At 44.2% G+C, this 22914-nt stretch overlaps 1 protein-coding gene across 1 annotated transcript; it reads right to left on the bottom strand.

Annotated features, from left to right (window-relative positions):
* Positions 1-1823: 1823 nt before the first annotated feature.
* Positions 1824-14686, bottom strand: LOC311165795 (bromodomain-containing protein 2-like; the record flags this gene model as incomplete). The annotated part of the gene is made up of 5 exons (XM_084227298.1): positions 1824-1920; positions 3294-3422; positions 9594-9971; positions 13359-13660; positions 14632-14686. Coding segments are annotated over 5 exons (961 nt in total), but the record flags the coding sequence as incomplete, so codon positions are not given.
* Between the last annotated feature and the right edge of the window lie 8228 nt (positions 14687-22914).

Here is a 22914-nt window from a genome sequence, read left to right as displayed (position 1 = left end):
AATTCCAGAAAAAAATTCCAAATTCCCAGCCCAAAGATCCCCAAAATTTCCAGAATAAAATCCCCAAATTCCCATCCTAAAAATCCCCAAAATTTCCAGAAAAAATCCCAGATTCCCATCCTAAAAATCCCCAAAACTCCCAGAACAAAATCCCAAATGCCCATCCAAAAATCTCAAAAATTCCTGGAATAAAACTCCAAATTCCCATCCCAAAAATCCCCCAAATTCCCGTTCTATTCCCGCAGTAAATTCCCCAATCCGGCATCTTGGCGTAGCTGAACTCGAACACGTCCTGGGGTTGGGATTTGGGAGTCAGGATTCCAGGGAAAAATTCCAAATTCCCATCCCAAAAATGCCCAGAATTCATGAAATGAAATTCCAAATTCCTAGCCCAAAAATCCCCAAAATTCCCAGAATGAAATTCCAAATTTCCATTCCAAGAATCCAAAATTCCCATCCCAAAAATCCCCAGAATTTATGAAATTAAATTCCAAATTCCCAGCCCAAAAATCTCAAAAATTCCTGGAATAAAATTCCAAATTCCCATCCTAAAAATCCCCAAAATTTCCAGAAAATATCCCAGATTCCCATCCTAAAAATCCCCAAAATTCCCAGAACAAAATCCCAAATGCCCATCCGAAAACCTCCGAAATTCTTGGAATAAAACTCCAAATTCCCATCCCAAAAATCCCCCAAATTCCCGTTCTATTCCCGCAGTAAATTCCCCAATCCGGCATCCTTGGTGTAGCTGAACTCGAACACGTCCTGGGGTTGGGATTTGGGAGTCAGGATTTCAGGGAAAAATTCCAAATTCCCATCCCAAAAATCCCCAGAATTCATGAAATGAAATTCCAAATTCCTAGCCCAAAAATCCCCAAAATTCCCAGAATGAAATTCCAAATTTCCATTCCAAGAATCCAAAATTCCCATCCCAAAAATCCCCAAAATTTCCAGAATAAAATCCCAAATTCCCATCCCAAAAATCCCTAAAAGTCATGGAATAAAATCCCAAATTCCCATTCCAAAAATCCAAAATTCCCAGCCCAAAAATCCCAAAAATTTCCAGAACAAAAATCCCAAAATTCCCATCCAAAAAAACCCCAAATTCCTGCAAGAATCTCTAAATCCCCATCCTAAAAATCCCCAAAATTCCTGGAATGAAACCCCAAATCCCCATCCTAAAAATCCCCAAAATTTCCATTAAAAAATCCCCAAATTCCCATCCCAAAAATCTCAAAAATTCCTGGAATAAAACTCCAAATTCCCAGCCCAAAAATCCCCCAAATTCCCGTTCTATTCCCACAGTAAATTCCCCAATCCGGCATCTTGGCGTAGCTGAACTCGAACACGTCCTGGGGTTGGGATTTGGGAGTCAGGATTTCAGGGAAAAATTCCAAATTCCCAGCCCAAAAATCCCCAGAATTTATGAAATGAAATTCCAAATTCCTAGCCCAAAAATCCCCAAAATTCCCAGAATGAAATTCCAAATTCCCATCCCAAAAATCCCCCAAATTTCCAGAAAAAAATCCCCAAATTCCCATCCCAAAAATCCCTAAAAGTCATGGAATAAAATCCCAAATTCCCATTCCAAAAATCCAAAATTCCCAGCCCAAAAATCCCAAAAATTTCCAGAACAAAAATCCCAAAATTCCCATCCCAAAAAAAACCCAAATTCCCTGCAAGAATCTCCAAATCCCCATCCTAAAAATCCCAAAAATTCCTGGAATGAAACCCCAAATCCCCATCCTAAAAATCCCCAAAATTTCCATTAAAAAATCCCCGAATTCCCATCCCAAAAATCTCAAAAATTCCTGGAATAAAACTCCAAATTCCCATCCCAAAAATCCCCCAAATTCCCGTTCTATTCCCGCAGTAAATTCCCCAATCCGGCATCTTGGCGTAGCTGAACTCGAACACGTCCTGGGGTTGGGATTTGGGAGTCAGGATTCCAGGGAAAAATCCCAAATTCCCATCCCAAAAATCCCCAGAATTCATGAAATGAAATTCCAAATTCCTAGCCCAAAAATCCCCAAAATTCCCAGAATGAAATTCCAAATTTCCATTCCAAGAATCCAAAATTCCCATCCCAAAAATCCCCAAAATTTCCAGAATAAAATCCCCAAATTCCCATCCCAAAAAAAACCCAAATTCCGTGTAAGAATCCCCAAATTTCTGCCCCAAATTCCCCAAATTCTGCCCAAAAAAACCCAAATTCTGCCCAAAAATCCCCAAATTTTCTCCCAACCCCCCCCAAATTTTCACCCAAAAATCCCCAAATTCTGCCCAAAAAACCCCAAAAATCCCCAAATTTCCACCCAAAAATCCCCCAATTTCTACTCAAAAACCCCCAAATTTCCACCCCAAAATTTCCAACTTTTCACCCAAAAATCCCCCAAAAATCTGCCAAAAAATCCCCAAAATTCCACCCAAAAAATTCCCAAATTTCTGCCTGAAAATTTCCAACTTTTCACCCAAAAATCCCCAAATTTCCACCCAAAACCCCCTAAATTCCACCCAAGAATCCCCAGATTCGGCCCAAAAAACCCCCAAAATCCCCAAATTTCCACCCAAAAATCCCCAAATTGTGCTCAAAAATCCCCAAATTCTGCCCAAAATTCCCCAAATTTCCACCCAAAAAATTCCCAAATGTCTGCCTGAAAATTTCCAACTTTTCACCCAAAAATCCCCAAATTTCCACCCAAAAATCCCCAAATTCTGCCCAAAAAACCCCAAAATTCCTCCAAATTTTCACGCAAAAATCCCCAAATTTTCACCCAAAAATCCCCAAATTTCCACCCAAAAAACCCAAAAATCCCCAAATTTCCTCCCTAAAACCCCCCAAATTTTCACCCCAAAAAATCCCCTAATTCTGCCCAAAAAACCCCAAAAATCCCCAAATTTTCGCCCAAAAATCCCCAAATCCCCACCTGAAAATCCCCAAATTTTGACCAAACAACCCCAAAAATCTCCAAATTTTGCCCAAAAATCCCCAAATTTCCACCCAAAATCCCCAAATTCTGCTCAAAAAACCCCAAAAATCCCCAAATTTCTGCCCAAAAATCCCCAAATTTCCACCCCAAAAAAACCCAAAAATCCCCAAATTTCCACCCAAAAATCCCCAAGTTTCCACCCAAAATTACACCCAAAAATCCCCAAATTTCCACCCAAAAAACCCCAAAAATCCCCAAAATTCCACCCAAAACCCCCCAAATTCCCCCTAAAATCCCCAAAACTCCACCCAAAAATCCCCAAATTTTTGGAATTTCCAGGAATTCCGGAATTTTCCACCCCACCTGCAGCTTCCTGGCCATGGCCACCACGTCGTGGTCGGGCGGGTTGTACTTGTAGCAGTTGGAGAACATCAACCGGACGTCGGCGGCGAACTCCTGCGCGTCGCGGTACTCGCGGTTCTCCATCTTCCGCTGGAAGGGTCAACGCCGTCATGGAAGGGTCATGGAAGGGTCATGGAAGGGTCAACGGGTCATGAAAGGGTCAACGGGGTCATGGAAGGGTCATGGAAGGGTCAACGGGTCATTGAAGGGTCATGGAAGGGTCAATGGGACATGGAAGGGTCAACAAAGAGTCAACGGCATCATAGAAGGGTCATGGAAGGGTCAAGGAGTCATAGAAGGGTCAATGGGTCATGGAAGGGTCAACGGGGGCGTGGAAGGGTCATGGAAGGGTCAATGGGTCATGGAAGGGTCAATGGGTCATGGAAGGGTCAATGGAGTCATGGAAGGGTCATGGAAGGGTCAATGGGGCCATGAATGGGGTCAATGGGTCATGGAAGGGTCATGGAAGGGTCAACGGAGAGACCGAAAAGTCAACGGGGTCATGGAAGAGTCAATGTGGTCATGGAAGGGTCAATGGGTCATGGAAGGGTCATGGAAGGGTCAATGGAGTCATGGAAGGGTCATGGAAGGGTCAATGGGGTCATGGAAGGGTCAATGGGGTCATGGAAGGGTCAACGGGGTCATGGAAGGGTCAACGGGGTCATGGAAGGGTCAACGCGGTCATGGAAGGGTCAACGGGGGTGGGGAAGGGTCAACAGGTCATGGAAGGGTCATGGAAGGGTCAGTGAAGTCATGGAAGGGTCAACGGAGTCAACAAAAAGTCAACAGGGTCATGGAAGAGTCAACGCGGTCATGGAAGGGTCAACGGGGGCGTGGAAGGGTCATGGAAGGGTCAATGGGGTCATGGAAGGGTCAATGGGGTCATGAAGGGGTCAATGGGACATGGAAAGGTCAATGTGGTCATGGAAGGGTCATGGAAGGGTCAATGGGTCATGGAAGGGTCAACAAAGAGTCAACGGCATCATGGAAGATCAATGTGGTCATGGAAGGGTCATTGAAGGGTCAAGGGGTCATGGAAGGGTCAACGGGGTCATGGAAGGGTCAAGGGGTCATGGAAGAGTCAATGAGGTCATGGAAGGGTCAACGGGGGCGTGAGGGGGTCAATGGGTCATGGAAGGGTCATGGAAGGGTCAACGGGGTCATGGAAGGGTCAACGGGGGTGGGGAAGGGTCAATGGGGTCATGGAAGGGTCAACGGGGTCATGGAAGGGTCAACGCAGTCATGGAAGGGTCAACGGGGGTGGGGAAGGGTCAATGGGGGCGTGGAAGGGTCATGGAAGGGTCAATGGGTCATTGAAGGGTCATGGAAGGGTCAATGGGGTCATGGAAGGGTCAATGAGGTCATGGAAAGGTCAATGTGGTCATGGAAGGGCCAATGGGTCATGGAAGGGTCATGGAAGGGTCAATGGGACATGGAAGGGTCATGGAAGGGTCAAGGGGTCATGAAAGGGTCAACGGGGGTGTGGAAGGGTCATGGAAGGGTCAATGGGTCATGGAAGGGTCATGGAAGGGTCAATAGGTCATGGAAAGGTCATGGAAGGGTCAACGGCATCATGGAAGAGTCAACGCAGTCATGGAAGGGTCAACGGGGGCGTGGAAGGGTCAACGGGGGCGTGGAAGGGTCATGGAAGGGTCAATGGGACATGGAAGGGTCATGGAAAGGTCAATGGAGTCATGGAAGGGTCAATGAGGTCATGGAAGGGTCAATGGGGTCATGGAAGGGTCAATGGAGTCATGGAAGGGTCAATGAGGTCATGGAAGGGTCATGGAAGGGTCAAGGGGGTCATGAGATGGCCAATAGGTTATGGAAGGGTCATGGAAGGCTCAATGAGGTCATGGAAGAGTCAACTGACCCAAAAATTTGACGAAACTCAAGAAAATCCCAAAAAATCGCCAAAAAATCCTAAAAACTCCAAAAAATCGCCAAAAAATCCTAAAAAACCGCCAAAAAATTCCCAAAATTCCCAAAAATTCCCAAAACCTCTCACCTTGATGGTGCTGAGATCCATGGGATGCTTGATGATCTCGTGGTAGTCGTGCAGCCCCAACGCCGAGGCGTCGACGGGTTTGTAGAAGGGCCAGGTGTAGGCCAAAAAAATTCCCAAAAAATTCCCAAAAAATCCGCAAAAAATCCTAAAAATTCCCATAAATCCCAAAAAAATCCCAAAAATTCCTCACCTTGATGGTGCTGAGATCCATGGGATGCTTGATGATCTCGTGGGGGTCGTGGAGTTATGGGGGCATGGAAGGGTCATGGAAGGGTCAATGAGGTCATGGAAGGGTCAATGTGGTCATGGAAGGATCAATGGGGTCATGGAAGGGCCATTGGGATCATGAAAGGGTCATGGAAGAGTCAACAAGGTCATGGAAGGGTCATGGAAGACTCAATGAAGTCATGGAAGAGTCAATTGACCACAAAATTTGACGAAACTCAAGAAAACCCAAAAAAATCACCAAAAAATAAAAAAAAAACCCCAAAAATGGCCAAAAAATTCCCAAAAAATCCCAAAAAATTCTAAAACTCTCCAGGAACCTCACCTTGATGGTGCTGAGATCCATGGGATGCTTGATGATCTCGTGGTAGTCGTGCAGCCCCAACGCCGAGGCGTCGACGGGTTTGTAGAAGGGCCAGGCGTAGGCCAAAAAATCCCCAAAAAAATTCCCCAAAAATTCCCAAAAAATTCCCAAAAATTCCCAAAAATTCCCAAAAATCCCCAAAAAAATCCCAAAAATTCCTGACCTTGATGGTGCTGAGATCCATGGGATGCTTGATGACCTCGTGGTGGTCGTGGAGTTATGGGGGCATGGAAGGGTCATGGAAGGGTCGATGAGGTCATGGAAGGGTCGATGACGTCATGGAAGGGTCAATGAGGTCATAGAAGGGTCATGGAAGGGTCAAGGGGGTCATGAGATGGCCAATAGGTCATGGAAGGGTCATGGAAGGGTCAACAAGGTCATGGAAGGCTCAATGAGGTCATGGAAGAGTCAATTGACCAAAAAATTTGACGAAACTCAAGAAAACCCAAAAAAATCGCCAAAAAATCAAAAAAAAACCCAAAAAATGGCCAAAAAATTCCCAAAAAATTCCCAAAATTCCTAAAAATTCCAAACTCCTCACCTTGATGGTGCTGAGATCCATGGGATGCTTGATGATCTCGTGGTAGTCGTGCAGCCCCAACGCCGAGGCGTCGACGGGTTTGTAGAAGGGCCAGGCGTAGGCCAAAAAAATTCCCCAAAAATTCCCAAAAAATTCCCCCAAAAATTCCCCAAAAATCCCCAAAAAATTCCTAAAAAAATTCCCAAAAAATTCCCAGAAATCCAAAAAAAAATCCCAAAAATTCCTCACCTTGATGGTGCTGAGATCCATGGGATGCTTGATGATCTCGTGGTGGTCGTGGAGTTATGGGGGAATGGAAGGGTCAATGGGGTCATGGAAGGGTCGATGAGGTCATGGAAGGGTCAATGGGGTCATGGAAGAGTCAATGAGGTCATGGAAGAGTCAATGGGGTCATGGAAGGGTCAATGAGGTCATGGAAGAGTCAATGGGGTCATGGAAGGGTCAACAGGGCCATGGAAGGGTCAATGAGGTCATGGAAGAGTCAATTGACCCCAAAAATTTGATGAAACTCAAGAAAACCCAAATAAATCGCCAAAAACTCCAAAAAACTCCAAAAAAACCCCAAAAAATCGCCAAAAAAACCCGAAAAAAACCCCAAAAATTCCTAAAAATTCCCAAAAAATTCCCAAAAATTTCACACCCCTCACCTTGATGGTGCTGAGATCCATGGGATGCTTGATGATCTCGTGGTGGTCGTGGAGTTATGGGGGCATGGAAGGGTCATGGAAGGGTCAACGAGGTCATGGAAGAGTCAATGAGGTCATGGAAGGGTCATGGAAGGGTCAATGAGGTCATGGAAGAGTCAATGAGGTCATGGAAGGGTCGATGACGTCATGGAAGGGTCATGGAAGAGTCAACAAGGTCATGGAAGGGTCAATGAGGTCATGGAAGAGTCAATTGACCAAAAAATTTGACGAAACTCAAGAAAATCCAAAAAAAATCGCCAAAAAATCAAAAAAACCTCCAAAAAATCGCCAAAAAATTCCAAAAAAATTCCCAAAATTCCCAAAAAATTCCCAAAAATTCCCAATCCCTCACCTTGATGGTGCTGAGATCCATGGGATGCTTGATGATCTCGTGGTAGTCGTGCAGCCCCAGCGCCGAGGCGTCGACGGGTTTGTAGAAGGGCCAGGCGTAGGCCAAAAAATTCCCAAAAAATTCCCAAAAAATTCCCAGAAATCCCAAAAAAATCCCCAAAATTCCTCACCTTGATGGTGCTGAGATCCATGGGATGCTTGATGATCTCGTGGTGGTCGTGGAGTTGTGGGGGCATGGAAGAGTCAACAGGGTCATGGAAGGGTCAATGACGTCATGGAAGGGTCAATGAGGTCATGGAAGGGTCAATGAGGTCATGGAAGGGTCAACAAGGTCATGGAAGGGTCAATGGGATCATGGAAGGGTCAATGAGGTCATGGAAGGGTCAATGGAGTCATGGAAGGGTCAATGGGGTCATGGAAGAGTCAATTGACCCCAAAAATTTGACGAAACTCAAGAAAACCCAAAAAAATCGCCAAAAAATCGAAAAAACCTCCAAAAAATCGCCAAAAAATCCTAAAAAAACCCGAAAAAATTCCCAAAAAATTTCCAAAAATTCCAAATCCCTCACCTTGATGGTGCTGAGATCCATGGGATGCTTGATGATCTCGTGGTGGTCGTGCAGCCCCAGCGCCGAGGCGTCGACGGGTTTGTAGAAGGGCCAGGCGTAGGCCAAAAAATCCCCAAAAAATTCCCCAAAAAATCCCAAAAAATTCCCAAAAATTCCCAAAAAATTCCTAAAAATCCCCCAAAAATTCCCAGAAATACCAAAAAAATCCCAAAAATTCCTGACCTTGATGGTGCTGAGATCCATGGGATGCTTGATGATCTTGTGGTGGTCGTGGAGTTATGGGGGCATGGAAAGGTCAATGAGGTCATGGAAGGGTCGATGATGTCATGGAAGGGTCATGGAAGGGTCAATGAGGTCATGGAAGAGTCAATGAGGTCATGGAAGAGTCAGTGGGGTCATGGAAGGGTCATGGAAGGGTCAACAGGGCCATGGAAGAGTCAATGAGGTCATGGAAGAGTCAATTGACCACAAAATTTGACGAAACTCAAGAAAATCCAAAAAATCACCAAAAAATCCTAAAAAAACTCAAAAAAATTCCCAAAAAATCCAAAAAAAACCCAAAAAAATTCCCAAAAATTCCAAACCCCTCACCTTGATGGTGCTGAGATCCATGGGATGCTTGATGATCTCGTGGTGGTCGTGGAGTTACGGGGGCATGGAAGGGTCAATGAGGTCATGGAAGGGTCAATGACGTCATGGAAGGGTCAATGGGGTCATGGAATGGTCAACAAGGTCATGGAAGGGTCAATGGGATCATGGAAGGGTCAATGGAGTCATGGAAGGGTCAATGAAGTCATGGAAGGGTCAATGGAGTCATGGAAGGGTCAATGAAGTCATGGAAGAGTCAACTGACCCCAAAATTTGACGAAACTCAAGAAAACCCAAAAAAATCGCCAAAAAATCAAAAAAAATCCAAAAAAATCCCAAAAAATTCCCAAAAAATTCCCAAAAAAATTCCCAAAATTCTCAAACTCCTCACCTTGATGGTGCTGAGATCCATGGGATGCTTGATGATCTCGTGGTAGTCGTGCAGCCCCAACGCCGAGGCGTCGACGGGTTTGTAGAAGGGCCAGGCGTAGGCCAAAAAATTCCCAAAAAATTCCCCAAAAAATTCCCAAAAATTCCCAAAAAATCCTAAAAATCCCCAGAAATCCCAAAAATTCCTGACCTTGATGGTGCTGAGATCCATGGGATGCTTGATGATCTCGTGGTGATCGTGGAGTTATGGGGGCATGGAAGGGTCATGGAAGGGTCAATGAGGTCATGGAAGGGTCAATGAGGTCATGGAAGGGTCAATGAGGTCATGGAAGGGTCATGGAAGGGTCAAGGGGGTCATGAGATGGCCAATAGGTCATGGAAGGGTCATAGAAGGCTCAATGAGGTCATGGAAGAGTCAATTGACCAAAAAATTTGACGAAACTCAAGAAAACCCAAAAAAATCGCCAAAAAATCCTAAAAAAACCCGAAAAAATTCCCAAAAATTCCCAAAAAAATCCCAAAAATTCCCAACTCCTCACCTTGATGGTGCTGAGATCCATGGGATGCTTGATGATCTCGTGGTAGTCGTGCAGCCCCAACGCCGAGGCGTCGACGGGTTTGTAGAAGGGCCAGGCGTAGGCGGCGTGTTTTTTGGACAGCAGCTCCTTGAGGATCCCGTTGCAATATTTCAGCTGCTCCGAGAGTTTCCCTTTCTTGGAGGTTTGGTGCTGCTGGGAGTCTGGCAGGTCCTTCCTGGGGGGTTTGATGGGGCGGCCGCTCTCGCGCCGCGCCGGGATTTTGGCGGCTTTGGGGTTGTCGGCGGCGGCCGACGACGGGGAGGATTCGCCGCCGCTGGTGGCGATGATGGCCGTGGTGGTTGGGGTGGTGGTGTCGGCTTTTCGCTTCACTCCTTTTTTCTTGGGGGGGAAAAAAAAGGTTTTTGGGGTTTTGGAGGGGTTGGTGGTGGTGGGAGAGGGGGTTGGAGGGGGGAAAATGCAATTTTAGGAGGTTAAATCGCGTTTCGAGAGTTGAAAGTTGAATTTTGGGAGATAAAATCCCACCCAAGTGTCTCCAAATGCCAGGTAAAGAGGGAAAATAACATTCCAAGAATCAGAATTCCATCACAGTGTTCCAAAATCCCACCCCAAGAGTCAAAATTCCCATTTTAGGACCTAAAATCCCATTCCAAGAGCCAAAATCCCACCCCAAGAGTCAAAAATTCCCATTTTAGGACCTAAAATCCCACTCCAGGATCCAAAATCCCATTCAAATGTCCCAAAATCCCATTCCAAGAGCCAAAATCCCACCCCAAGAGTCAAAAATTCCATTTTAGGACCCAAAATCCCACACCAGAAGTCAAAATTCCCATTTTAGGACCTAAAATCCCATCCCAAGAGCCAAAATCCCACCCCAAGAGTCAAAAATTCCATTTTAGGACCTAAAATCCAACTCCAGGAGTCAAAATTCCCATTTTAGGACCTAAAATACCATTTTAGGATCCAGAATCCCATTCAAAGAGTCAAAAATTCCATTTTAGAACCCAAAATCCCATCCCAAAATAAAAAATCCCATTCAAATGTCCCAAAATCCCATTCCAAGAGCCAAAATCCCACCCCAAGAGTCAAAATTCCCAAATTCCAAATCAAACCCCAAAATTCCCCCCAATCCCAAAACCCCCAAATCCTCTCCAATCCCAAACCCCAAAATTCCCAAATCCCAACCCCCAAAATTCCCAAATCCCAACCCCCAAACCCCCCAAAATTCCCAAATTTCCCCCAAATATCCAACCTCCAAAACCCCCCCAAATCCCAAACCCCAAAATTCTTCAAAAATTCTCAAATCCCTAACCCCCCAAAATCCCCAAATTTTCCCCAAACTTTAACCCACAAAACCCCCAAACTCCATCTCAAACCCCCAACTTCCAACCCCAAACTCCCCAAATCTCCCGAATCGCAACCCCCAAACCCCCAAACCCAACCCCAAACTCCCCAAACTCCCCAAATTCCTCCCCAAAACTCCCATATTTACCCCCAAAATTCGCAAATTTCCCCCAAATCCCATCTTCCAAACCCCCAAACCCCCCAAAATTCCCCCAAATCCCAAACCCCAAGCCCCCCAAATCCCCAAATTTCCCCCATCTCCAACCCCCAAACCCCCCCAAAAATCCCCAAAATCCCAACCCCCAAAACCCCCAAACCTCCCAAAATTCCCAAATTCCCCCCAAATCCCAAACCCCAAACCCCCCAAACTCCCCAAATTCTCCCCCATGTCCCCCAAATTCCCCCCAAAACTCCCAAATTTCCCCCAAATCCCCCCCAAAACCCCCCAAATCTCCAAATTCCATCCCAAATCCCCCAAACCCCAACCCCCAAAACCCCCAAATTTCCCCCAAACTTGCAACCCCAAACACCCCAAACCCCCCAAAACCCCAAAATTTCCCCCAATTCCCCCCCAAAACTCCCAAATTTCCCTACAAATCCCCAAATTCCATCCCAAATCCCCCCCAAACCGCTCAAATTCACCAAAATTCCCCCAAATTCCCCCCAAATTTCCCCCAAAATTCCCAAATTTCCCCCAATTCCCCCCCAAACTTCCCAAATTTCCCCCAAAATCCCCAAATTCACCCAATCCCAACCCTCAAATTTCCCCCAAAAACTCCCAAATTTCCCCCCAAAACCCCCCCAAATTCTCAAATTTCCTCCAAACTCCATCCCCAACCCCCCCAAAACCCCCAAAATCCCCAAATTTCCCCCAAAACTCCCAAATTCTCTCCCAATCCCACCCCCAAACCCCCAAAATTCCCAAATTCCCCCCCAAAACTCCCAAATCTCGCCAAAATTCCCAAATTTCTCCCCAAAATTCCCTAATTTCCCCCAAATCCCATTTCCCAAACCCCCAAAAACCCCAAAATCCCCCAAATCCCCCCCAAACCCCCTAAAATTCCCAAATGTCCGCCAAATTTCCCCAAATGCCGTCTCCCAAACCCCCAAAATTCCCAAATTTCCCCCAAAATCCCCCAAATCCCCCCAAAATTACCAAATTTCCCCCAAATTCCCCCAATCCCAACCCCCCAAAATTCCCAAATTTACCCCAATTTCCCCCCAAACCCCCCAAATTCCATCCCAAATCCCCCCCAAAACCCCTCAAAATTCCCAAATTTCCCCCCAAAATTCCTAAATTTCCCCCCAAAATTCCCAAATTTCCCCCAAAATCCCCCAAATCCCCCCCAAACCCCCCAAATTCCCCCCAAATCCACCCCAAAACTCACGAATTTTCCCCCAAATTTCCCCCAAATTCCCCCCAAAACTCCCAAATTCTCCCCATGCCCATCCCCCAAACTCCCCAAAATTCCCAAATTCCCCCCAAAACTCCCAAATCTCGCCCCAAAATTCCCAAATTTACCCCAAATTTCCCCAAATCCCAACCCCCAAACCCCTCAAAATTCCCAAATTTCCCCCAAAATCCCTCAAATCGCCCCCAAAACCCCCCAAATCTCCCAAATTCCCCCCAAAAATCCCAAATCTCGCCCCAAAACTCCCAAATTTCTCCCCAAAATTCCCTAATTTCCCCCCAAATCCCCCCCAAACCCCCAAAATTCCCAAATTTCATCTCCCAAAATCCCCAAATTCCAATCCAAATCCCCCAAATCCCAAACCCAAAACCCCCCTAATTCCCCCAAACCCCGCAAAATTCCCAAATTTCCCCCAAATTACCCCCCAAATCCCCCATTCCCAACCCTCAAACACCCCAAAATCCCCCAAATCCCCCCCAAAATTCCCAAATGTCCGCCAAATTTCCCCAAATCCCGTCTCCCAAACCCCCAAAATTTCAAAATTTCCCCCAAAATCCCCCAAATCCCCCCAAAATTCCCAAATTTCCCCAATCCCAACCCCCAAAATTCCCAAATTTCCCCCAATTCAACCCCAAACCCCCCAAAATCCCCCAAATCCCCCCCAAAATTCCCAAATTCCCCCAAATCCCATCTCCCAAACCCCCCAAACCCTCAAAATCCCCCAAATCCCCCCCAAACCCCCCAAAATTCCCAAATTTACCCCAATTCCCCCCCAAACTTCCCAAATTCACCCAATCCCATCCCCCAAACCCCCCAAAACCCCCAAAATTCCCAAATTTCCCCCAAAAATCCCAAATTTCCCCCCAAAACTCCCAAATTCACCCAATCCCAACCCCCAAATTTCCCCCAAAATCCCCCAAATCCCCCCCAAAATTCCCAAAATTCCCAAATTTTCCCCAAATTTTCCCCAAAATTCCAAATTTCCCCCCAAAATTCCCAAACCCCCGCTCACCTTGGCCACGGGCTGGGTGGGCGCGGGCGCCGCCAGGACGCCGGGATTGCCGAGATTCCCGGAATTCCCAGAATTCCCAGAATTCCCAAGATTCCCAGAATTCCCAAGATTCCCAAGATTCCCAGGAACAGCCCCCGGGTGCTGCAGGGATTTGAGGAGCGGCGCCGCGATCACCGAGGGGTGCGGGATGGTGACGATGGTGGTCGGGAGGTCGGGGCCGGAAAAGGCCGAGGAGGGCTGGGAGGAGAGCGAGGAGACGGCCGGGACCTGCTGGGCTGCGCTGCTCAGACCCGCCAGGAGAGCTGGGAAAAACGGGAAAAATTGATTATCCCAAAAATTCCAGGTGGGAGAGGGAAAATTCTGGAAGAAATGGGTTGGGAAACGCAAAAAACCCGGGGAAAAACGGGGATCGGAGAGAGAAAAAACGGGGAAAAATGAGGTTGGAAACATAAAAATTCTGGGAAAAGGGGATTTGGGAACCTAAAAATCCTGGGAAAAGGGATTTAGGGACATTAAAATTGTGGGAAAAGGGATTTAGGGACATTAAAATTGTGGGAAAAGGGATTTAGGGACATAAAAATCCTGGGAAAAATGGGGTTGGGAAACACAAAAAACCCGGGGAAAAACGGGGATCCGAGAGAGGAAAAACGGGGGAAAAATGGATTTAGGGAGACAAAAATCCTGGGAAAATGGATTGAGGAGCCCTAAAAGACACAAAGATCCTGGGAGAAGGGATTTGGGAACATTAAAATCCTGGGGAAAGGGATTTGGGATCCCTAGAAGACAAAAAAATCTTGGGAAAAGGGATTTAGGGACACAAAAAACCTGGGAAAAGGGATTTGGGGACATAAAAATTCTGGGAGAATGGATTTGGGATCCCTAAAAGACACAAAAATCTTGGGAGAAAGGATTTAGGAACATAAAAATCTTGGGAAAAGGGATTGAGGATCCCTAAAAGACACAAAAATCTTGGGAAAAGGGATTTAGGGACACAAAAATCCTGGGAAAAGGGATTGAGGATCCCTAAAAGACACAAAAATCCTGGGAAAAGGGATTTAGGGACACAAAATATTTGGGAAAAGGGATTTGGGATCTCTAAAAGGCACAAAAATCCTGGGAAAAGGGATTTAGGGACACAAAAATCGTGGGAAAAGGGATTTAGGAACATTAAAATCTTGGGAGAAGGGATTTGGGTGCCGGAAAAGGCCGAGGAGGGCTGGGAGGAGAGCGAGGAGACGGCCGGGACCTGCTGGGCTGCGCTGCTCAGACCCACCAGGAGAGCTGGGAAAAATGGGAAAAATGGGAAAGGGATTTAGGATCCCAAACATTCCAGGTGGGAGAGGGAAAATTCTGGAAGAAATGGGTTGGGAAACGCAAAAAACCCGGGGAAAAACGGGGATCCGAGAGAGGAAAAACGGGGACCGGAAACACAAAAAACGGGGAAAAATGAGGTTGGGAAAGACAAAAATTGTGGGAAAAAGAGATTGGGAGACACTAAAAATCCTGGGAAAAGGGATTTAGGGACACAAAAGTCCTGGGAAAAGGGATTTAGGGACATAAAAATCCTCGGAAAAATGGGGTTGGGAAACGCAAAAAAAACGGGGAAAAACGGGGATCCGAGAGAGGAAAACGGGGTCCGGAAACACAAAAAACGGGGAAAAATGAGGTTGGGAAAGACAAAAAATCTGGGAAAAGGGATTTAGGAACATGAAAAACATGGGAAAAGGGATTGAGGATCCCTAAAGAGGGAAAAAGGGATTTAGGGACACAAAAATCCTGGGAAAAATGGGGTTGGGAAACGCAAAAAACCCGGGGAAAAACGGGGATCCGAGAGAGGAAAAACGGGGGAAAAAAGGGGTTGGGAAAGAAAAAAAATGTGGGAAAAGGGATTGGGGATCCCTAAAAGACACAAAAATCCTGGGAAAAGGAGATTTGGGAACATAAAAATCCTGGGAAAAGGGATTTGGGATCATTAAAAGATACAAAGATCCTGGGAAAAATGGATTTGGGAGCCCTAAAAGACACTAAAATCCTGGGCAAAGGGATTTAGGAACACCAAAATCCTGGGAAAAGGGATTTAGGGACATAAAAAACCTGGGAAAAGGGATTGGGGATCTCTAGAAGACACAAAAATCCTGGGAAAAAGGGATTTAGGAACACAAAAAATTTGGGAAAAGGGATTTGGGATCTCTAAAAGGTACAAAAATCTTGGGAAAAGGGATTTAGGAACACAAAAGTCCTGAGAGAAGGGATTTGGGGACATAAAAATACTGGGAGAATGGATTTGGGATCACTAAAAGACACAGAAATCCTGGGAAAAGGGATTTAGGAACACAAAAAATTTGGGAAAAGGGATTTGGGATCTCTAAAAGGCACAAAAATACTGGGAAAAGGGATTGAGGATCCCTAAAAGACTCAAAAATCTTGGGAAAAGGGATCTAGGAACACAAAAATCCTGAGAAAAGGGATTTGGGGATCCCTAAAAGACACAGAAATCCTGGGAAAAGGGATTGAGGATCCCTAAAAGACACAAAAGTCCTGGGAAAAGGGATTTAGGAACATTAAAATCTTGGGAGAAGGGATTTGGGTGCCGGAAAAGGCCGAGGAGGGCTGGGAGGAGAGCGAGGAGACGGCCGGGACCTGCTGGGCTGCGCTGCTCAGACCCGCCAGGAGAGCTGGGAAAATGGGAAAAATTGATGATCCCAAAAATTCCAGGTGGGAGAGGGAAAATTCTGGAAAAAACGGGTTGGGAAACGCAAAAAACCCGGGGAAAAACGGGGATCCGAGAGAGGAAAAACGGGGGAAAATGGGGTTGGGAAAGATGAAAATTGTGGGAAAAGGGGATTGGAGAACATAAAAATCCTGGGAGAAAGGGATTTAGGGACATTAAAATTGTGGGAAAAGGGATTTAGGAACATAAAGAACCTGGGAAAAATGGGGTTGGGAAACGCAAAAAACTCGGGGAAAAACGGGGATCCGAGAGAGAAAAAATGGGGAAAAAAGGGGTTGGGAAAGACAAAAAATCTGGGAAAAAGAGATTGGGAGACACTAAAAATCCTGGGAAAAGAGATTTAGGGACATAAAAGACCTGGGAAAAGGGATTTAGGGACATAAAAATCCTCGGAAAAATGGGGTTGGGAAACGCAAAAAACCCAGGGAAAAACGGGGATCCGAGAGAGGAAAAACGGGGAAAAATGGGGTTGGGAAAGACAAAAATTGTGGGAAAAGGGATTTGGGATCCCTAAAAGACACAAAAATCTTGGGGAAAGGAGATTTGGGAACATAAAAATCTTGGGAAAAGGGATTTAGGGACACAAAAATCCTGGGAAAAATGGGGTTGGGAAACGCAAAAAACCCGGGGAAAAACGGGGATCCGAGAGAGGAAAAATGGGGAAAAATGAAGTCGGGAAAGACAAAAATTGTGGGAAAAGGGGATTTAGGAACATGAAAATCATGGGAAAAGGGATTGAGGATCCCTAAAGAGGGAAAAAGGGATTTAGGGACATAAAAATTCTGGGAAAAATGGGGTTGGGAAAAGCAAAAAACCCGGGGAAAAACGGGGATCCGAGAGAGGAAAAACGGGGAAAAATGGGGTTGGGAACACAAAAAATGTGAGAAAAGGGATTGGGGATCCCTAAAAGACACTAAAGTCCTGGGAAAAGGGATTTAGGGACATAAAAATCCTGGGAAAAGGGGTTTAGGAACACAAAAATCCTGGAAAAAATGGGGTTGGGAAACGCAAAAAACCCGAGGAAAAACGGGGATCCGAGAGAGGAAAAACGGGGGAAAAAAGGGGTTGGGAAAGAAAAAAATTGTGGGAAAAGGGGATTTGGGAACATAAAAATCCTGGGAGAAAGGGATTTAGGGACACAAAAATCTTGGGAAAAGGGATTTAGGAACATTAAAATCTTGGGAGAAGGGATTTAGGGACACAAAAGTCCTGGGAAAAGGGATTGGGGATCCCTAAAAGACACAAAAATCCTGGGAAAAGGGATTGGGGATCCCTAAAAGACACAAAAATCCTGGGAAAAGGGATTTAGGAACATAAAAATCCTGGGAAAAGGGATTTAGGGACATTAAAATTGTGGGAAAAGGGATTTAGGAACATTAAAATCCTGGGAGAAGGGATTTGGGAATCCCTAAAAGACACAAAAATCCTGGGAAAAGGGATTGAGGATCCCTAAAGGACATAAAACACCTGGGAGAAGGGATTTAGGGACACAAAAATTCTGGGAAAAGGGATTTAGGAACATTAAAACCCTGGGCAAAGGGATTTAGGGACACAAAAATACTGGAAAAGGGATTTGGGATCCCTAAAAGGTACGAAAATCCTGGGCAAAGGGATTTAGGGACACAAAATATTTGGGAAAAGGGATTTGAGGAGCCCTAAAAGACTCAAAGATCCTGGGAGAAGGGATTTGGGAACCTAAAAATCCTGGGAAAAGGGATTTAGGGACACAAAAATCCTGGGAAAAAGGGGATTGGGGATCCCTAAAAGACCCAAAAATCTTGGGAAAAGGGATTTAGGAACACAAAAAATTTGGGAAAAGGGATTTGGTATCTCTAAAAGGCACAAAAATCCTGGGAAAAGGGATTTAGGAACACAAAAGTCCTGGGAAAAGGGATTTAGGAACATTAAACACCTGGGAAAAGGGATTTAGGGACACAAAAGTCCTGGGAGAAGGGATTTAGGGACACAAAATATTTGGGAAAAGGGATTTGGGATCACTAAAAGACACAAAAATCCTGGGAGAAGGGATTTAGGGACACAAAAGTCCTGGGAGAAAGGGATTTAGGGACATTAAGATCCTGGGCAAAGGGATTTAGGGACACAAAAGTCCTGGGAAAAGGGATTGAGGATCCCTAAAAGACACAAAAATCCTGGGCAAAGGGATTTAGGAACACAAAAGTCCTGGGAAAAGGGATTTGGGATCTCTAAAAGGTACAAAAATCTTGGGAAAAGGGATTTAGGAACATAAAAATCCTGGACAAAGGGATTTAGGAACATTAAAATCCTGGGAAAAGGGATTTAGGAACCTAAAAATCCTGGGAAAAGGGATTAAGGGACATAAAACACCTGGGAAAAGGGATTTAGGAACACAAAAGTCCTGGGAGAAGGGATTTAGGGACACAAAGTATTTGGGAAAAGGGATTTGGGATCCCTAAAAGACACCAAAATCCTGGGAAAAGGGATTTAAGGACACAAAAATCCTGGGAAAAGGGATTTAGGGACATTAAGATCCTGGGCAAAGGGATTGGGGATCCCTAAAAGACACAAAAATCCTGGGCAAAGGGATTTAGGGACACAAAAATCTTGGGAAAAGAGATTTAGGGACATAAAAATCCTGGGAGAAGGGATTTAGGAACACAAAAGTCCAGGGCAAAGGGATTTAGGGACATTAAAATCTTGGTAAAAGGGATTTAGGGACACAAAAGTCCTGGGAAAAGGGATTTGGGAGCCCTAAAAGACTCAAAAATCTTGGGAAAAGGGATTTAGGAACACAAAAGTCCTGGGAAAGGGGATTTGGAATCCCTACAAGACACAAAAATCCTGGGAAAAGGGATTTAGGAACATTAAAATCCTGGAGAAAGGGATTTGGGATCCCTAGAAGACAAAAAAATCTTGGGAAAAGGGATTTAGGAACACAAAAAACCTGGGAGAAGGGATTTGGGGACATAAAAATTCTGGGAGAATGGATTTGGGATCCCTAAAAGACACAGAAATCCTGGGAGAAAGGATTTAGGAACATAAAAATCTTGGGAAAAGGGATTGAGGATCCCTAAAAGACACAAAAATCTTGGGAAAAAGGATTTAGGGACACAAAATATTTGGGAAAAGCGATTTGGGATCCCTAAAAGACTCAAAAATCTTGGGAAAAGGGATTTAGGGACACAAAATATTTGGGAAAAGGGATTGGGGAGCCCTTGAAGACACAAAAATCCTGAGCAAAGGGATTTAGGGACATAAAAATCCTGGGAAAAGGGATTGAGGATCCCTTGAAGACACAAAAATCCTGGGCAAAGGGATTTAGGAACACGACTTGACCCCAATTCCAGCTGCTTTTACACCAAAATCTTCATTTTTTAACCCAAAATTCAAATTTTTTACACCAAAATTCACATTTTTTACCCCCTAAAATCCCCATTTTTTCCCCAAAAATTCAAATTTTTTCACCCAAAATTTCATTTTTTCCCAAAATTTGAGTTTTTCACCCCAAATTCTCCCACCTGCAGCCCTGGCTGCTCCTTTCTTGTGCCTTTACCCCAAATTTTGGTGCTTTTTATCCCAAAAATTCACATTTTTTCACCAAAAATTCAGATTTTTTCCCCAAATTTTCGGGTTTTTTCTCCCAAAATTTCACTTTTTTCCCAAAATTTGAATTTTTCACCCCAAATTCTCCCACCTGCAGCCCTGGCTGCTCCTTTAGCCCAAATTTTGGTGCTTTTTATCCCAAATTTGGTCCCTTTTTCCCCAAAAAATTCAGATTTTTTCCCCAAATTTTCAGATTTTTCCCCTAAAATTCCCATTTTTTCACCCAAAATTTCATTTTTTCCCAAAATTTGAGTTTTTCACCCCAAATTTCCCCACCTGCAGCCCTGGCTGCCCCTTTCTTGTGCCTTTAGCCCAAATTTTGGTGCTTTTTATCCCAAATTTGGGCCGTTTTTCCCAAAAAATTCACATTTTTTCCCCTAAAATTCACATTTTTTCCCCTAAAATTTCACTTTTTTCCCAAAATTTGAGTTTTTCACCCCAAATTTCCCCACCTGCAGCCCTGGCTGCTCCTTTAGCCCAAATTTTGGTGCTTTTTATTCCAAATTTGGTCCCTTTTTCCCCCAAAAATTCACATTTTTTCCCCGAATTTTTGGATTTTTTCCCCCTAAAATTCCCATTTTTTCACCCAAAATTTCATTTTTTCCCAAAATTTGCATTTTTAACCCCAAATTCTCCCACCTGCAGCCCTGGCTGCTCCTTTCTTGTACCTTTACCCCAATTTTGATGCTTTTTATCCCTAAAATTCACATTTTTTTGCCTAAAATCCCCATTTTTTCACCAAAAATTCAGATTTTTTCACTCAAAATTTCACTTTTTTCCCAAAATTTGAGTTTTTAACCCCAAATTCTCCCACCTGCAGCCCTGGCTGCTCCTTTAACCCAAATTTTGGTGCTTTTTATCCCAAATTTGGTCCCTTTTTCCCCCAAAAATTCACATTTTTTCACCGAAAATCCCCATTTTTTCCCCAAAAATTCAGATTTTTTCACCAAAATTTTTTTTTTCCCAAAATTTGAGTTTTTCACCCCAAATTTCCCCACCTGCAGCCCTGGCTGCCCCTTTCTTGTACCTTTACCCCAAATTTTGGTGCTTTTTATCCCAAAAATTCGCATTTTTTCACCAAAAATCCCCATTTTTTCCCCAAAAATTCAGATTTTTTCACTCAAAATTCCATTTTTTCCCAAAATTTGCATTTTTCACCCCAAATTTCCCCACCTGCAGCCCTGGCTGCTCCTTTAACCCAAATTTTGGTGCTTTTTATCCCAAATTTGGGCCGTTTTTCCCCAAAAATTCACATTTTTTCCCCTAAAATCCCCATTTTTTCACCAAAAATTCACATTTTTTCTCCCAATTTTCGGGTTTTTTCTCCCAAAATTTTATTTTTTCCCAAAATTTGAGTTTTTCACCCCAAATTCTCCCACCTGCAGCCCTGGCTGCTCCTTTAGCCCAAATTTTGGTGCTTTTTATCCCAAATTTGGTCCCTTTTTTCCCCAAAAATTCACATTTTTTCCCCGAATTTTCGGATTTTTCCCCCTAAAATTTCCATTTTTTCACCCAAAATTTCATTTTTTCCCAAAATTTGAGATTTTCACCCCAAATTCTCCCACCTGCAGCCCTGGCTGCTCCTTTACCCCGATTTTGATGCTTTTTATCCCTAAAATTCACATTTTTTTGCCTAAATTTCCCATTTTTTCACCCAAAATTCCCATTTTTTCACCCAAAATTTCCATTTTTTCCCAAAATTTGAGTTTTTCACCCCAAATTCTCCCACCTGCAGCCCTGGCTGCTCCTTTAGCCCAAATTTTGGTGCTTTTTATCCCAAATTTGGGCCATTTTTTCCCAAAAATTCAGATTTTTTCCCCGAATTTTCGGATTTTTCCCCCTAAAATTCCCATTTTTTCACCCAAAATTCCCATTTTTTCCCAAAATTTGAATTTTTCACCCCAAATTCTCCCACCTGCAGCCCTGGCTGCTCCTTTAGCCCAAATTTTGGTGCTTTTTATCCCAAATTTGGGCCTTTTTTCCCCAAAAATTCACATTTTTTCCCCTAAAATCCCCATTTTTTCCCCCAAAATTCACATTTTTTCTCCTTTTTTCCCAAAATTTGGGTTTTTCACCCCAAATTTTCCCACCTGCAGCCCTGGCTGCTCCTTTCTTGTGCCTTTACCCCGATTTTGATGCTTTTTATCCCTAAAATTCACATTTTTTTGCCTAAATTTCCCATTTTTTCACCCAAAATTCAGATTTTTTCACTCAAAATTTCACTTTTTTCCCAAAATTTGAGTTTTTCACCCCAAATTCTCCCACCTGCAGCCCTGGCTGCTCCTTTAGCCCAAATTTTGGTGCTTTTTATCCCAAATTTCGGCCTTTTTTCCCCAAAAATTCACATTTTTTCCCCAAAAATTCACATTTTTTCCCCTAAAATCCCCATTTTTTCCCAAAATTTGCGTTTTTCACCCCAAATTCTCCCACCTGCAGCCCTGGCTGCTCCTTTCTTGTGGCTCTTATAGCCCAAGTTTGGGACTTTTATTCCAAATTTGGGCCATTTTTCCCCAAAAATTTGAATTTTTTTGCCGAAAATCCCCATTTTTTTCCCTAAAATTCACATTTTTTCTCCTTTTTTCCCAAAATTTGAGTTTTTCACCCCAAATTCTCCCACCTGCAGCCCTGGCTGCTCCTTTCTTGTACCTTTACCCCAAATTTGGGCCGTTTTTTCCCCAAAAATTCACATTTTTTCCCCTAAAATCCCCATTTTTTCACCAAAAATTCAGATTTTTTCCCCAAATTTTCAGATTTTTTCACCCAAAATTTTCATTTTTTCCCAAAATTTGAGTTTTTCACCCCAAATTTTCCCACCTGCAGCCCTGGCTGCTCCTTTCTTGTGCCTTTACCCCAAATTTGGGCCGTTTTTTCCCCAAAAATTCACATTTTTTCCCCAAAAATTCCCATTTTTTCACCAAAAATTCAGATTTTTTCCCCCAAAATTTCATTTTTTTCCCAAAATTTGGATTTTTCACCCCAAATTTTCCCACCTGCAGCCCTGGCTGCTCCTTTACCCCAAATTTTGGTGCTTTTTATTCCAAATTTGGGCCCTTTTTTCCCCAAAATTCCCTTTTTTCTCCCTAAAATCCCCTTTTTTTTCCCCTAAAATTCACATTTTTCCTCCTTTTTTCCCAAAATTTGAGTTTTTCACCCCAAATTCTCCCACCTGCAGCCCTGGCTGCTCCTTTCTTGTGCCTTTACCCCAAATTTGGGCCGTTTTTTCCCCAAAAATTCACGTTTTTT

The sequence above is a fragment of the Fringilla coelebs genome (assembly GCF_963513975.1).
Source record: "Fringilla coelebs genome assembly, contig: SCAFFOLD_444, whole genome shotgun sequence".
Classification (NCBI taxonomy): domain Eukaryota; kingdom Metazoa; phylum Chordata; class Aves; order Passeriformes; family Fringillidae; genus Fringilla; species Fringilla coelebs.
Note: the sequence above shows the minus strand (reverse complement) of the source record. Positions and strands in the feature narration are given on the sequence as shown.